This window comes from Denticeps clupeoides, chromosome 1 (genome assembly GCF_900700375.1).
Source record: "Denticeps clupeoides chromosome 1, fDenClu1.1, whole genome shotgun sequence".
Taxonomy (NCBI): domain Eukaryota; kingdom Metazoa; phylum Chordata; class Actinopteri; order Clupeiformes; family Denticipitidae; genus Denticeps; species Denticeps clupeoides.
This window is the reverse complement of record NC_041707.1, coordinates 11,052,297-11,069,351: the sequence shown is the minus strand read 5'-3', so window position 1 is coordinate 11,069,351 and position 17,055 is coordinate 11,052,297. Positions and strand designations below refer to the sequence as shown.

At 43.1% G+C, this 17,055-nt stretch overlaps 1 protein-coding gene across 7 annotated transcripts in view; it reads right to left on the bottom strand.

Annotated features, from left to right (window-relative positions):
* The window catches only part of LOC114792083 (kelch-like protein 29), an 81,177-nt gene that overhangs the window by 6,152 nt on the left and 57,970 nt on the right, over nucleotides 1–17,055 (bottom strand). For all 7 annotated transcript variants that reach the window (XM_028982980.1, XM_028982962.1, XM_028982944.1 and 4 more), the window contains 3 exons: nucleotides 15,212–15,394; nucleotides 14,367–14,547; nucleotides 2,427–2,620 (listed from right to left, as the gene is read on the bottom strand). In XM_028982980.1, the coding sequence (XP_028838813.1) occupies nucleotides 2,427–2,620; nucleotides 14,367–14,547; nucleotides 15,212–15,394 (558 nt within the window). The remainder of the gene's footprint in view (nucleotides 1–2,426; nucleotides 2,621–14,366; nucleotides 14,548–15,211; nucleotides 15,395–17,055) is intronic.

Below are 17,055 nucleotides of genomic sequence, written 5' to 3'. Positions count from 1 at the left end.
CGCATTCTTTAAAGTGCTGTAACCTTAACTCTAACCTTTGACAGGAGCTGACCGGGCTTATTCACCAGCGTTATTTATGGCATAACGGTCACGCAAACATCATCCATCAGTACATTACACCTTTACAAGATTGCCTCTATGGCGGATCGGTTACCTGTCTTGATGCCTGCTGTCACATGTACAAGTTTCCGTGTGTTAAGCGTATGCTGAGAAAGACAGAGGTCTCAAATACATCATTTCAGATGGGTGTTATTTTGAATTTTAATGCAATATACTGGTAATCTCTTGAATATATGCCTCTGATCATTGTCTCCTAAAAAATGGGAGAGTGAACATTTTAAGATGCTTGAAGCCAAGACCTGAAAAAGGCCCCTCTTGGGTCTAAAAATGGAGACGAGTGCGTTGCCATTTTATGAATTATGTAATGTATTATGTGTGAATCAACGCACATGGTAGAGGAAGTGCTAAAATGTGCGTTCTTTCATTATGAATGATTGACTTGGCTGCGTTTCACATCAAAAACTGCATATTCCCCAGAAAGCTAGATAATTCCCAAAGAAATCACGAGAAAATGGCAAGAAAATGGAGATGAGTCTACAACCAGGACACAGAGTGTTGTACATGTGAAGCACCTCGGTGCTTACAGAGCAGACCTGGTGCTCTGCCAGGGCTCATCTCAGCCGCCTCGCTCAAGGACATAAATCTGGGCTGAATATTGCATATGAGCTGTGCATTTCTAGAGGCGTTCTTTTCAGCCTGGCCTCCTTCATATGAAACACACATTCTAGTTCTAAGCAGAGTTCCACCAGGGGTTGATTGCAAGCTCACCCTACAGCAGCCAAGAGGAATTCTCTTTTATACAAAAATACACATTCTACGGTTGGGACGTCTGCTTCTTTTCGATCAGGTCGATACCTATAATGCCAGAGTGCCATAAAGGGTTACAAAATTATCTGGAAGTTCATATTTTAAAGTGGAATTTTCACACAGTGTCCAAATGAGGAAAAAATAAGTTCATACCATAACTTCATAACATTCAGTTCTTGTCGGGTTTGCAGTTCCCATGACAAATCGCCTGAGCATCAGTTCCTTAAAATGCATGAGGACGACAAATAAAATGTGACTTTGCAAATTATGATCAGCAAAATTAGGCCTGATTATATTATTATTATTTTTGTTTGACAAATCTTTCTGTGGTCAACCGCTGTGATCAGCTTTTTGCCATAGCTGGAAATGCAGAAGCTGTATTAGAGCAGTATTTTTTAACTTTGGCAAGGGCCTACAGATTTAACCACAATGTATTTTTCATGCATGTATTATTTAGTCTCCTGATAGAAACACACAAATGCCTGTTCCAAATATTATTAGGCATTTAAATTGCCTCAAGTTAAAAAAAATAATCTCCTATTATTGTCTCTTAATAAGAGTACAGCTGCTTCAGCAGGTCTTAATGAAACACCTCGCTCCGGTCCGCCTCTGCGGTCGCGGCAGCCTCTGGATCGTGCCTCTGCCCGTTCAGCCTTTTGAGAATCGGTTTTTGCCATCGCTCGGGTTGCCATCAACCCAGAACTCATCTGTGCTGCTGATTCATGGGACAAGTCTGATCACGGGCTTCTCGTTCATTCTGCTAATGATGTACTGGGGAACATAGCACATCTGTTGTCAACTAAAAAAAAACAAGACAAAAAGGCAGTACGGTATCAGCTTTGACACCTACGATAATTGGCACCAGTACAAAACTCCTTGGCAGCCATGCTCTTAAGAGATAACCCACTAATATTTTAATTTCATGCTGTTGAAATTCACAGTTCTCATTTAATTATTTATTCAGAATCAAAGGCTACCAGGAGTCGAGTTTTATCGGTCTTGGCATGTGGATGTTTTATTCTCTATTAGCTAAAAATATTCAGTGCCAAAAGAAACAGGGCTGGAGATCTTTGAAAGAATAACGGCTGTTCATTTTAGCATCAGGGCCAGTTTTGGGATCAGTTCTTCATGTAAAGTCTTTGAACAGTAAAGGTGGGCATACACTGCATTTTTTCTGGTAGTTTGGTAAACACCCAATTCAAATTATATGTATGAGTATATGAATAATAATTTTTAGCTCATTGTTTATGTGCACACACTGTACGGTATGATGCTTTTATGCATCAGAAGCAGAATTGTTACCTGCATCAGTAACAATAGTGGTGCTTTGGCCATTTTGTACACAGAAAAATCCAAAAAGGGCATGTATGGCTGCACTTTGCAAGAGGATATCTAAGTACAAAGTGACCCAAAACTAAAAACAAACATGGAAATTAAGCTTCATATAGTGAGTTGTGACTGAAACCCAGCAACCTTGTTGCGCTGATCACTGTGTCACTGTGGGGCTACAAATATTATTAATAGCAATGATGCAGTCAAGGACAGCATAGCGGCCTTACCGATCATCGGCGACTCAATGAAGCTCCAGGCGTTGGTCTGAGGCTCATAGGACTGCAGCACTCCAGCTGACCGGCCAGCCTCATTCACACCACCAAACACGTAAATCTTGCCCCCGCACACAGTCGCCGCGGCAGAGTGGACTGGTTTGGGCAATGGTGACACGGTCTCCCATTGATTTGTGATGGTGTCGTACCTGGAAAAGGCCAAATTTATATTAAATTAGAGAGCACCTTCATGTATTGCTATTATAGATAAGATCAGGCTCTCAAAATATTTGTGTTAAGATTTAGATTTTCATGTAGTTTAGGTCAGATCACCAGATCGTACCAAACTGCAGACTCTACATCGGCATTTATTTCAGTAATTTTTCAAGACATCATACCAGTCGTATGTCAAGAGCAGTGAAATCTGACATGGTTGATTTCATATTATGATGACCACATTGTTTTGTTAATAGTTATTGGTCAATTGACTGCTATACAAAAGAATTACACCCATAACCGACTCAAGCCCTACGTTGTAAAATGCATTAGAACATACAAATATTCAACAAACAATGTGTTTAAGCCTTATACAATATAAAATATAATGATATTACATGGTCTTAATCAGTATACTATATTTTATCAATATTTTGCCTTGCCCTGATATCGGTCAGATTTAATCTCTCTAATTTTCATCACATATTTTCTTTTCCATTTGAGCTGCAAATGTAATCCTAAAACAGCAAAACCAGGGCATGGATGAGGCAGGCAGGCTGTAGAAAGTTTCCTTTTATCTGTAATGGCAGCATTAGGATGGCTTAGAGCTCCGTATCACAGACACACTTGCCAGCATTAATAATAATTTTAATGGAGTAAACGTCTACAATTATAGCTTGGCGATATATAATAAAAGACAGTGCAATGGTTTTATAATGACACTGGGCCACTGCAGCTACTGTGTGCAAAGGTAATACAGCCAATTAGAAACCTATATACATATAAACAGGACAGCATATGTACCTAAAGTGAAAGTGGAAAAGCTAAAACCTTCACACAGCTACTATAAGTTATGTCAGATACTATTATGACAACTTGCCACTTTACGCCAACTTGCCACTTTACGCCAATCTCAAATAATTTTTTTAAAGCAAATGCCACAGATCCACAATGGCACAAGGGGGCTAAGGGGGCTAAAATTCTCCAGCCACATCAAAACTGGCTTCTTCACACGTCAGCTAAGTCCTCCTTGGGGCTTAGTGTCATGCTCTTACCATTTCAAAGGTCATTTGAATGGCAAAAAAGCATCCTCACACACAGTTTAGCCCTCACACCAGTTAACGTCATTCAATTTCACCCTGAACCATTCTTATCTCGTCCGAAAACGCACACCCCCCAGGTCAGAGAGGATGTGATTTTGCAATACGATATGAGCTTGGGCCCTGATTGAGGGCTCTGTAACCCAGATTCCAAATCCAGATCCAACACTCAATCCTGGTGAAGGGCCTACAGGGAGTTCTGGGCTGGCTGCAGAGATTGCCTGTTAGCAGGGTGAAAATTGAGCAGGGAACGGGACTGCATCAGGCTCCCTGCATCACCATGATACGCTTTAATAGGTGAGCAAAAAGTTCTGAGATGGCAACTTCATAGCCACAGGGTTTGGTTAAAAAAGGAAATGCATGTTAAGCCGACACTGATCTTGGAATTAAAAGATGAATAAGATAATTCCTAAAAGCAAAAAACACGAGCTTGACAAAGTAGCCTTTCAAGATCCGCTGAATCTTGATTCCCCCGAAAATTGTAGACTAAGCTAAATCAAGACTGTTCATTCAGGATTGATTAGATTGAACCACCAAGATTTTCTTCAAATGTCATGTCTCATTTATGCGATTACACAGTCATTGTTCCATATCACTGCCATGCTATTTTAGTGAATACAAAAGTCTGCAAAGACAAAGGAGTTTATGCATCGATACCTCAAGGTGATTTCCTTTACATAAAACATAATATTGACATTAAAAAGGTGCAATGTGATTTTGCCACTAGGTGAATTTCTACTACATCAAAGATGGCCAGTCTACCACCAGAAGGTTAAGAACAAGGAAACATATAGACCCGTCTTTGCAGACTTAAAAGAAAATAGAAATGTAATTGCTCAAAAATTATATCTGGATGGGTCAAGCAGCTGGCACTGATCAGATACCTTTCACAGATTTTCTTGTTTTTAACTAGAGCATTGTACCTAGGGTGGTTACAATGCTACAGCAACATATCCACCTTTAGGTTGACACAAAACACCCCATTTTCATTACCTTGCCAGGCAGAAATATTTCTGTCCAAATGATGTTGTAAATATCTTCATTTACTACTCCTTAATGCTGCACAGTAGTATGAATGTGGAATCTGAATGTATTAGGATTTATGAATGTTCGCTCACCCTTCAAACAAAGCATGGCAACTCTGAAATGAAATAAAACTGAAACATCCCTGTCAGTTGAGACAGGAGATGATTGGCAGCAAAGCTGCTAGATTCCACACACCACAGTCTGGATTTCAGCACAGTCCACCTGAGAAGGGCTGGACCATGGGTGGTGTAGGTAATAATAAAATAAACACCGCCGCATAGATTTGCAGCAGTCAACACGGACGTGTCCAGCTCATTCAGTTCAGGGCTATTTACAAATGAACAGCCCGGAGCTGAAGGCCAAGATGAAAGTCGACCTCGGTGACATCAGAATTCCTCTTTCAGAGTGACACCTGTCCCCACATGACCCAGCGTTCGCTGTGGCCACATTCTCACACGGACCAGACTCATTCCCAGCTTTATTTACAAGCGAATTTCACGTACCAGACGGGTAGTTACAGACACTCCACATGTGACAATGAGCCAAGACAGCTGCAGAAGGTGGCCCAAGCCTCAGAAGAGAAGAAGTTTGAGGGAGAGTCGGTGTTGGTTTCAAAAAATCCAAGCTGTTCCTAGTTGAACGGATGGCCAAAGGGGTGACACCACTCAGAGGCATGTGTTTATCTACAGTTCCTTAACCTTCCTGCGCCGAGCCAGAGAGCTTCATATCACGCTGACCTTAAAAGCAATTTAGCCGCGAGCGCTGCAACAGTCCCCCGCAGGAGATGGTACATTATAAAATTAGCTAAAAGAGGCCTCCGCCGAGGTTTAATCTACATCAAGCGTTAATTAGAAAAGTGGGACAGGGGGGCATGCTAATAGCCTTCATAGCTCAGCCTGCCATCCGCCTCTCGAACAAACATCTTTATGGGCTCTGGATACATCACGAGCAAACAAACAAAATTTGCTTTAGTCAACAGGAGTAAATTGAGTCCCTCTCCCCGAGCGACAGGGCTAACACAATGAGACGGGCGTGGCTGGGCATGGTACACACTCTGTGTTTGTTCAACTACCAGACAAACAAAAAGAATAGCAGACTGCTGGAGTAGATATCGAAAGACCGTCCTCAAAAGAAGTGAATGCAGGTACCCTTGCCGGACATTAGTCAAATGGGTAAGTATTCATAGCGCATCACTTTTTCACATTTTGTTATGTTACAGCCTTATTCCAAAATGGATTAAATAATTTTTTTCTTCAGAATACTATACACAACACCCCATAATGACAACGTGCAAAAAAGTTAATTTGAGGTATTGGCAAATTTATATATATATATATATATATATATAAAAAAAAACAGAAATAACACGTACATAATATGTATTCACAGCCTTTGCTCAAAACAATTTTCAAGTCTTTTTGAATATGATGCCACAAGCTTGGCACGCCTATCCTTGGCCAGTTTAGCCCATTCCTTTTTGCATCACATCTCAATATCCATCAGGTTGAATGGGAAGCATCAGTTCACAGCAATTTTAAGATCTCTCCAGAGATCTCTCAAGTCTGGCTTCTGGCTGGGCCACTCAAGGATATTCACAGAGTTGTCCTGAAGCCACTCCTTTGATATCTTGGCTGTGTGTTTGTGGTTGTTGTCTTGCTGAAAGATGAACTGTCGCCCCAGTCTGAGCAGGTTTTCATGCAGGATGCCTCTGTACATGTCTCTGCATGAGACAGGATGTCTCTGCAGTCATCTTTCCCTCTATTCTGAATAGACTCCCAGTTCCTGCAGCTGAAAACATCCCCACAGCATGATGCTGCCACCACCATGCTTCACTGTAGGGATGTTATTGGCATTCAGACCAAAGAGCTCAATCTATAGTTGTTTTTGCCGGCCTGTTTTAATTTTAGTTTTAGTCTAGTCTTTGCATTAAGCTGTCTTTAGTCTAGTCAAGTTTCAGAAAAGTCTTATTCTTAGTCTTATTTTAGTCAGAATAATCCATTGCTATTTTAGTCTAGTTTTAGTCAACATAGTACAACCACCTAGTCAAACAGACAAAAGCAGTGTTGTTTTAGTCAAACCCATTTCATAACTAAAACCATGTTATCTTATTAATATATTATTCAGGGACGGCCCTAACAAATTGGGACCCATAGGCAAGATTTTAGGTGGCACCCCCTTGCATCGCAGTATATTCCACTTCTAGTCTGGATTTACTCACAAGAAACAGAATAGCTTTGTCTTAGAATAAAATTCATTTATTTAAATACACCAATTGCAAATTTAAAATGCTTAGAAAGAAAAATAAGAAATATGAACTTGAGCTTGTTGACACAAAACTGACCATCCCCAGCAGTAGCAGGTAAAGGCTAATTAGACAGAGGGCTCTAAAGACAGGTAAAATAGGTGACATTCCACTAAACCCCACCACTGCTCTGCCAGATGGGCTTGAGGAATGGGGGTGTTTCATTCATAATTTTTTGTCATAATTGTTGTTGTTGTTATTAATTGCTCAGACTTGTGGAAGAAAAGATTTGATACGTGGCACAGACAATTCAATAAAACAAATTAGTAAAACTTTAGTAAAAACTTATGTTAATTATCTAGGCAACATTCTCTAACAGCAGTCAAGTTCTCATTGTTTGTGTCAAACAAGTTGTGAATATGTTGTAACATTTAACAGAAGATGACTTACTCAGTTTGAAGTGATGCTCAAAGTGCCTATGAATGGGTCTATGGATGAAATTAGGAAGATATTGTCACAAGTAGCAGAATAACATGAAGAATTCCAGGATGCCTTTTCAATGGTGGTTGTGTGGCATTTTACAGAGATACAATGCTGCTATTTTCTGATTGGCTTTTGTAAGGTTGCCGGTTCGAATCCCAAGTTGCCAAGGTGCCACTGAGCAAAGCACCATACCCACACACTGCTCCCCGGGCACGTGTCATGGCTGCCCATTGCTCGCCAAGGGTGATGGCAATCTCTTCACTTTCATTAATGTGCTTCCGGATGGGAGAAACAGGAAATAGAAACCATGGTATAATAACTTGATTAAATGAGAGGAAATAATGTTAATAATTTTGAGAAAAAAAATCATTTAATCCATTTTGGAATAAGTCTGTAACATAACAAAATGTGGAAAAATGTGATGCACTGTGAATAGTTTCTGGATGCACAGTATGTGAGAGAAAGAAAAGGTGAGAAAGAGGGGGATAAAAGTCAAAGTTTTGATCTTTTTTTCCCTTTTTCTGCAGCATATCCTTTTACGCAATGACAATATTTGGACTTGGGCAGTGATGCACCTAATTGAATTACAGTCCGACTCCGACTCTGTGACACATGTACCATTAGTCATCACACAAACGGAGCTCCCCGGCCAGACCAGAGCGCACAGCGAGGAATGCTCAGACAAAACCAGCACTCCCGCTGAGCAGACAAACTGGGCCAAGGTTGTCACACAATAACTCCAGTAAACAAACCAGCCATTCCAGAGAGAGAGAGAGAGAGAGAGAAAATATATGTTGAGAGAGAAAAACAGTCAAGACAAGGACAGATGTAGCTAATGTGATGTACCAGGTCATTTTTGTTTTCCGATTGAACAGGTTGCAACGGCCCAAAATCTCCCATATAAGTCATATAAATATGTGAGATCAGGTGCTAATTACAAGCCATGTGCCATTAAACACATATTGTAATGAAAATTACATGATATTTTCCTTGTTGTTTTAGAGGGATGAAGCAACTTAACAGTTTGAATCCAACTGGAGTAATGTCAGAAGATTACTACTAATGATAGCAGGTCAGCAGAAGATTTCAAGATGGTTCCTCCATTCTGTAAAATACATAGCTTTCATGCATGGGGAAACAGACAGATAGATAGATGGAAGGATGGATGGGTAGACAGATGGATGGATTTATGGACAGATAGATGGATAGATAGATTTATGGATGCTGAGGGATATTAAGTGCATGCAGGTATGCATATAGAAGTATTATTATGTCTGGTGGAAAAAGAGAACACCTAAAAAAAAAAAAAGCATATGTCAAGAAAAAGGACAGATAGAGAAAGACAGAAAGCAAACAGAGAGACAAAAACATAAGCTGATAGCAGGGAGACAATGAGGGACACAGAGACTGAGAAAAACAGGGATGTGAAAAAAAAACATAAAAAGGAGGGAGACAGCAAGGGGAGGGGGCAGAACAGTAGTGAGCACAGGCGAGGGGAGCTGTCACCCACAGACATCCTGAGCCGATGCCTAATTGGATATGTACGTGCCCATATAAAAGTGGGGGCATTAGTATGTGCGGTGTCTGTGGAGGGCAGCGGTCAGTGGCCGCCGCTGACGTGAGGGTGACATGTGGCGTCTTTGGCCTCATTACCGGGCTAAGGGCCTATCCATCCTTCAGCACGGGAGAGGATTACGGAGCCGTGTGGGCCGCGGCTGACGCCCACGCAATGCCACAAAGATACAGTCAGCAAGCGACGAGACCTTTCTATAAATACACCAACCCCCGCCACATGAAGAAATAGATATATAAATAAATAAAAAAAACATTCTCCCCTTTCCTCCCTCTCAAGGTTAGAATATCCATTCTTCCCAGACAACCTTTCCCTCATTTTTAAAAGGCCATGCACCTACCCCTGGGAACCGATGATCGATAAGCTCCCATCCTAATCCATTATGTTCGCTCTCCAAAATACATAACAGATGCTGTTCCCCTGTCAGCCTGTCACACCTTGCAGGTGAGCAGAGGGGGCTTGCTGTGCTGTCCGGAAGGAAAAAAAAAAACCGTGGCAGGGTCAGCGTGCGGCGTGTGTTCGCGTGTCCCCCCCCCCTTCGTTCAGCCATGGGCTAAATGGGAGGTGAATCTTCTACAGTAGCGGAACAATAGAGGCGCAGCGTGATGACTTCTGAACTTTGAAGCGGTTAGCTCCACTTTGTCTCGCTAATGAAAGCTGCAAATGTTCTATTTACTATTTGTGTGTTGGGTGTAGATTATGTGTTATTGATTACATTTAGAAGTGTGCGAGTTAATTGAACGGGTAGAGGAACGCTGACAGAGGTTCAGTCACCGCTGAGGCGGAAGGAAGTGGGAAGTCAGCTCATCGGCGGCTATCGCTCTGAAGAGGCAGCCATTTAAACAGACGAGGAGCTGTCATGCACCACTGCGTAAGCGTGCAAATCCTCCCAAAGTTGGATGACACCCCTCTAATTTCCACTTCACTCACTCGCACACACACACACACACAGACAGACACTTCTCATTCATTCACTCACTCCACCAACAACAGTAATTCAGGCCACCCGGTTCATGTTGACCACCAGCCCACTAATTTTGTAGGCCGTCCATGGGTGTTAGGAAAAGTGCTGAGGATGCAGATGCAACTATGTGCCATCTGTCACTGGCTGATTGCTTCATCTGCCCTCTGATACCAACACAAGGTAATGCAAATTCAAATACACTAAATACAACCGAACAATTCATATACTATGAGCATGGTAGATGAGGAATTGGTGCCTAAAATGACAAAGAGGGTGCAATAATTACATTGAGAATTGCAGTTAAAATAATCAGAGCACTGAAAGTGTGATGATTCCCATGGGGAATGGGGATGGTAACGAAATAGTCAGTAAAACCATGGTAGCAGTGTTACTATGTTACCATGGTGAAATAACTGGAGGTGCTCATGTGTTGCAGCATTAATCTGAAAACATCCCGTGGCGTGGTTTACCAAATCCATACAGAGCACAGTTTGTCTTCTCACATACAGAGAACACAATCAAATTATTGAAGGCTTTTTTTTCTTTGTGTCATCTGATTCACAAATGTATATCTCCTAAATAGTGGGTGGTAGTAGCCTAGTGGGTAATACACTCGCCTATGAACCAGAAGACCTGCCATTGTGTCCCTGAGCAAGACACTTAACCCTAAGTTGCTCCAGGGGGAGACTGTCCCTGTAACTACTGATTGTAAGTCGCTCTGGATGAGGGCGTCTGATAAATGCTGTAAATGTAAATACACGATTTCCAAAACTTCACTGCTCTGATTGCAGCACCAGTAACCGTCCCACTGTTAATTTATTGGCTAATCAATTCACAGCCACAGCGTCTGTTTAATATTTATAATGAAGTTTAACTCAGCTCTTAGTTGGACTAGGCTGGATATTCTTACGTTTATTACAAAATTGGGAAGAAGCTATAGTTATAGTTATTGTTATGTGTTGCTGTGTGATGTATGTGTGGACATTTTTGTGTCTGCACACAGCAGCAAAAGAGAATTGCATTAGGTCTGAGTGGTCAGTCTACTCTCTCCTGCTTTCTAGAAAATTTATCGCTGGTCAAGTTGTCTGTTCCCCTCAGGCCAAAATGACCCCCAGGCCATGGGGAAATGTCCCAGAGTTCCTGACTAGCACAGTCTGCCACTGCTCATCTATGATAGCATGTTCTCCCAAAATGGATCCACTCGCTCATTCAAACTTGCTCTCTCATGCTAACGCACTCATTCGCTCACTCATTCATATAAGTAAAGGCACTGGCAAATGCTTAGTTCCTCATACTCATCCATCCATCCATCCCTCCATCCCCTCCCGCAACCACCAAACCTCTCCCACTCGTTCTCTGTGTTGAAAAGTGCTATCATCAAAGGCCCTGCATTTTGCAGGCCCCGGTAAATAGTTCTCCAAAGGGGCACATTTCTCTCACACTCTCCTCTCCTCCGGAGCCCTACTGAAGTTCAGAGAGCCAGACGCCCTGCCGAGTGGACTGCAGAGGGGCCGCCTATTAAACACCAGCTGCGGTCGATGAGCGTGCACTGCACTGTGTTAAGAGATACGGACAGACAAGATGGACAGGAGGAACGAAAGGGGACAAGCGCGAGTGGAAAATCTCACACAGAAGCAGATGCTTTCAATTAGAAGTAAAGTGGATGTGCTGAGGCCCATCGTTGCTGTCATTTAGCTCCCGGCTTACTTAAATGTAAGCAGCAGGAAAGGGAAGAAGATGATGGAAGGACAGAGAAAGGCAGATGCAGTCAGAGGAGCAGGGAGATGAAGCCTCAGGAGGCACTGGAATTATCGGCTGCATTAATCCCACGGTGTGTTGGGCTGGGCGCGGTGCTGCGGTGGTCCGTGGCTTGAACTTGCTTTTTTGCAGCTGGTGGGAGAACCGCAGGGGTGCAGCAGCCCCTGTGCTGAACCTGCACTCCCCCTGAGAGGCTCGTCTAACGATTCATTTGCAGGGCGATTGCATGAAATGTGGGAGCTGAAACTAAACATCAGGATAGAGATTGATAACTGCCACTTTTTTATCTATGTTTTTGAGGGACTGTTGGAAAAGGGTGGCCATTCACCTATTCATCTGAACACAGCAAGATTTTTGTAATATTAATTTAGTTAGTTAGGTAAGTAGGTAGGTAGGTAGAGTACTTTATTCACCCCTGGAAGGAAATTCTAGTGACCTTCCATTTAATGTGATCTGGAATAATATCCTTCAAATACCACTAGGGGGGATATAAAATCTGCAAGCCCTGTATAAGTGAAAGTGAAAGCGAAGTGATTGTCATTGTCAAGTGATTGTCACTGCAAGTGATTGTCACTGCAGAACAGCACACGGTGACACAATGAAATGTGTCCTCTACTTTTAACCATCACCCTTGGTGAGCAGTGGGCAGCCATGACAGGCGCCCGGGGAGCAGTGTGTGTAGACGGTGCTTTGCTCAGTAGCACCTCAGTGGCACCTTGGCGGATCGGGACCGCTTCCTTGTCATTTGTAAGCAACACACAGACCATGGTTGCGGAAAAAGCGACACTGCATATCAGAAGGATCAAATTATTGGCCACCATGAAGAAGAACCCAAGTTTAGAAAATACATTTAATGGTGAACCATTTAAAGTAGTTGGAAAACAGAAATGACAACTCATCATAATAGAGGCTAATCTTGAGTTTGCCAAGAATGACAAACACGACAATGGAAAATGTGGTCAAATGAACCTTTCACAGTGATGGTCACAAGGAGATGTACCCATCATACACAGTTCCTACTGTACAAACTTGTACAGGAAGGGTTATGATCTGGTTTTACTTGGTGCAGATGAATATACTGAATGGCCACACTTTTCCATCAATGGATTTATTTTCTCTCCTGATTCAACCATTCATCAGGCTGTTATTGTGAAAGGGCGTGTGAGGCATCATTTTCACACATGGATTGGCCACCACAGAGCCTTGACCTTAATGGCATAGGTATTCTTTGACATGTGCTGGAGAAGACTCATCAAAATCCTAAACACGAAAGCTTGATTTATAAAAATCTGGAATGAATAAGTGTTCAAATTGTCTAAGTTTATCAAAACAATGCTAGATATTAATGCTGATGTTTGAAAAAGGCGTTGGTTCCAAGCCTTCAAATTCATATGAACATGAAACCATGGTGTCACAACTACAGTGATCAGTAACTGCTGCTGCTCATGTATTGGAAATAGCAACACACACACACAAACACACACACACACACACACACATAAAAAAAATTGTCAGCTTGATCTGTGTGGTGTGGGGCGTCATTACAGCCTGCTGATCCAACAGCAGAGCTTGGCTGAAGGGAAAGATCCCAGCGGCAGCGTCCAAGGCATGCAGGACTGAAACAGAGACGCGGCAACAGAAGCCAGCTTAGCACCCACATTTTATCAGGAGGCTCCAGGAACAGGATTCGCGTGGTGCATATGGGGGTTGAGATTTAGGTGCGTGAGGTGAGCGCCTGGGTCATGCTCTCAGCTCCGCCGTCAGCTCCTTTCCCCTCCTCCCCCAGGCGGGCAACAGATAGGAGCCTTGAGACTGATTGAGTACATAATTCTGTATGTGGGAGATTTCATGGTTGGAAGCATGAAACTGAAGGAGAGATGGATGGAGCTCAACAAATTGGGATTGGGGGGTAGGGGGGGGGTGGTCTGTGCAGGGTGGGGACGGGACTCGCTTCTAGCCTTGACTGGAAGACGGACCGCAGCTCTGTAAACAATGATCCCCACACTGCGCCGTCAATCACCTGCTGACTCATGCAAATCCACATGTGCCAAGGCACTAAACACAGGCCCGCAGCCCAGGTCTGCCATATATCTGTAACTGGCACCCTATCAATTCGGCTACAGCCTGTTTATTTCCTCCGGTGCAATTTCAATGAAAAGCCCAACACTTTAACCGAATGGAAATGTCAAGCATAAGAATATACACCGGTGAGGGCGAATGCTACTTTTTTCATGTCCACCATAATAAATTTGATATTCATTATGGAATCTGTATTTGGGGAAATAAAAGCAATACATCATCTGATATGCATTCATCTGTGATCTTTATTATTATCAGTGGCCCTGACTGCACGGAGCGTTTTTTCATATTAAGAACGATTTTCCAAACGTGTCGGTGGCTTGTCTCTGGTCGGCGTAATTCTGCCACCTTCATCCAGCAGTGAAATACTAGCACAATCCGCGGCAGAGATTTAATTATCAGATTACCTCGCAGCACCGGAGGAACTGATCTCTCCCTATACGAAACACATAATGACTTCCTACAAGATGTTCCACATGGATGAGAGCATCTTTTTTTTTTTTTTTTTGCTTACCGTTCAACGTTTTCCAAGTTCCCCGCCACACCAAGGCCACCAATGGTGTACAGCTTCCCGTCGTACACAACGCTGTTGTGCCGGCACCTGGGGACCGTCATCCGAGACACCAGGTTCCAATTATCCAGAAGGGACATGTAGCACCACACATCTGCCAGCGTGACTCCGGACTCCATTCCCCCTGGAAAGTGAGGGGGAAAAACCCAGACACAAATGAGTGCTGAAGTCTCCATTTACACCCTATTCTTACACAGCTGCCAGAGACACGGGGATCCTTCTGCCTAAGTGTCTCAGAGTGGGGTGTCACGGACAGATGCTATCATCAGGCATTTTGACAGTGATGAGATGCTCCTCAAAACTGACACATTATGTTTAGTTCAAGTGTTGTGGTCCGGGGTGTTCTTGTTGTTGTTGTGACTTGAAAATATAAGAGGAGAACAACGCAGAGAAGCTGCCGTCTGGTGATGTTCACATACTAACACTCGCACTGCAGCGCAGGACTGGACCCAACATGATCAAATATCTTACTGTGATTATGAATTCATTCTCTTCACTGTTTTAAACATGGATAGTTATGAGTATATTTAACATTCATAACTAGTTCGTAACTATTTAATGTAGTTGAACTTGTTATTATTTTACAATAAAACAAACAACTGATATGATGGTTTGATCGGCAGGACAAATTCTCACTTTTGGGTGAAGACAGGCACACGCCCACATTCACACACACCACCCGCGCAATGCAGCGGCGAGAGCAGCTTGTCGCGTTCCACCCGAAAATAGAAACCCTGCACCTGAAGGACGTGACCAAGCTGTGAAGCCGACGTGAGCGACTTGATTACCTGACAGGTAGATATTATCCCCCGCTGAAACAACGGAGAAGAACTCGCGATCGTAGAACGGCAGGCTGGCCAGGGGGTACCACTTGTTGTTCTGCGGGTTGAAGCAAGTGACGGCTGTCAGGGACCGCTGGTTCATGCCGATGACCCGGCGACCCCCTACCAGCACAATCACCTCGGCAACACCTGTAGAGCGGCAGGAGAAGAGGGGAATAGCCATTAAAGTGACCACTGGGTTTGAAGTGACCTTCAGCAATTCAGAGGGTGCAGATGAATTTGAAAACGTTTTCATTCATGTATTTGTTTGGAAGATGCATAAGTTCCATCCATTCTGTCATCAAAACAGCATGTTGAATAAAACTACTGGTCAAAAATTCTAATATAAATTGGTCGTTTCGAAACATTTTCAATAACATGCTATGGCAGGCGTCATTGTGAAGCCTAGCAGGTTGACTACATTGATTTTTCAATCTGCCTCTTTATTACTACTAATATGTTAGACTACAAAACAGCGCACACACACACAAAACAGAAAATAGAAAAAATACAGCAAACTGCCTTGAGCGCCGTTTTAATGTAATAAAGACCGGAATATAATGAAGTAGCAGAAGCAATTTTGCCATGACCGCCAGACAAAACATCCTGTCCTAAAAACATGTCATATTCTTAGCCTTGAGAGGGAAACGCACAGAAGTGGCAATTTCTGCAATACAAATGTCAGTCGGGAATAGCTAAAAAAATAAATACACAATAATAAAATAAAGACACTGTAGTGAATTGTGAGTGTTACGACTTATCAAATCCGATGGTGCTATCTAAGAAAAAAATGCTGATTTTGCAAAGCGATAAGCTGGAGAGAAAGGCCCTGTTTATGTCTGTAAGCTCTGGGCTCTGACATTTTGTATGAGCAAAAAAGAGCCCCTAACGTTATTTTATCCCAAACAAAAGTGATAAAAATTCATGACATACAGTCTGCTGCCCTGTGGCCGCAACAGAAAATGAAATGTCAGCCTTAAACTCTTCTAAAAAATAAAATAATCATCTTAAAATAAAGACGCCACAGAAATAGACCTCTGGCCGGGCGTCGGAGGAAGAGGAATGAGAAATCAATACAGACATGCGCCGCATTATCTTCACATTCATCTGTCCGTGTTGACAATATTTCCATTAAAAGCTGATACTTTTCTTCCCCATCCTGTCACTGCAAACCTCTCTCTCTCTCTCTCTCTCTCTCTCTCACACACACACACACACACGTTCTAAAAAATTAAAAAAAGAAGTAAGAAAAGAGGTGTTTTTGGACTGGGCTGCAGAACTGAAATCCTGGAGCTCCCAGCGCTGCCGAGACGGCTGAGCTATATAAAGAGCTGCCGATTAGTGAGTAAGGCAAGCAGCCACGGGGGCAGTAGGACACTGGAACTAGGACTTAAACAACAGATTACCCAGCATCCCCTACTTCCTGTGCCTGTCCCAGAACCTCAGAGAGAAAGAAGCTCACACACACACACACACACACACACACACACACACACACGTACTGCCATTTCCAAAACATCAAAGAGTCACAGAGCACTCTCTGCACTGCCTATAAATCATCGGCCACCCCCCAACCCCACTACTGATGCAGCCTGTCTGCTACGGCAGGACATGCGTGGAGGAGTTACACGGCGAAAGCGCCTTCTCCGTCCGTGTAATCTTCCCCGCTAGCTGCACAGCATGCTAATAGAGGATGACTGGGATCGGGGCTTTGGTGGCCTCCCGTCCTTCCTGTGGGTTTGGGTCCCCCGCTGGGAGCGAGGCCCCGCCGCGGCCGGTGACAAACCCAACGAGACAGGCATTAGAGGTAG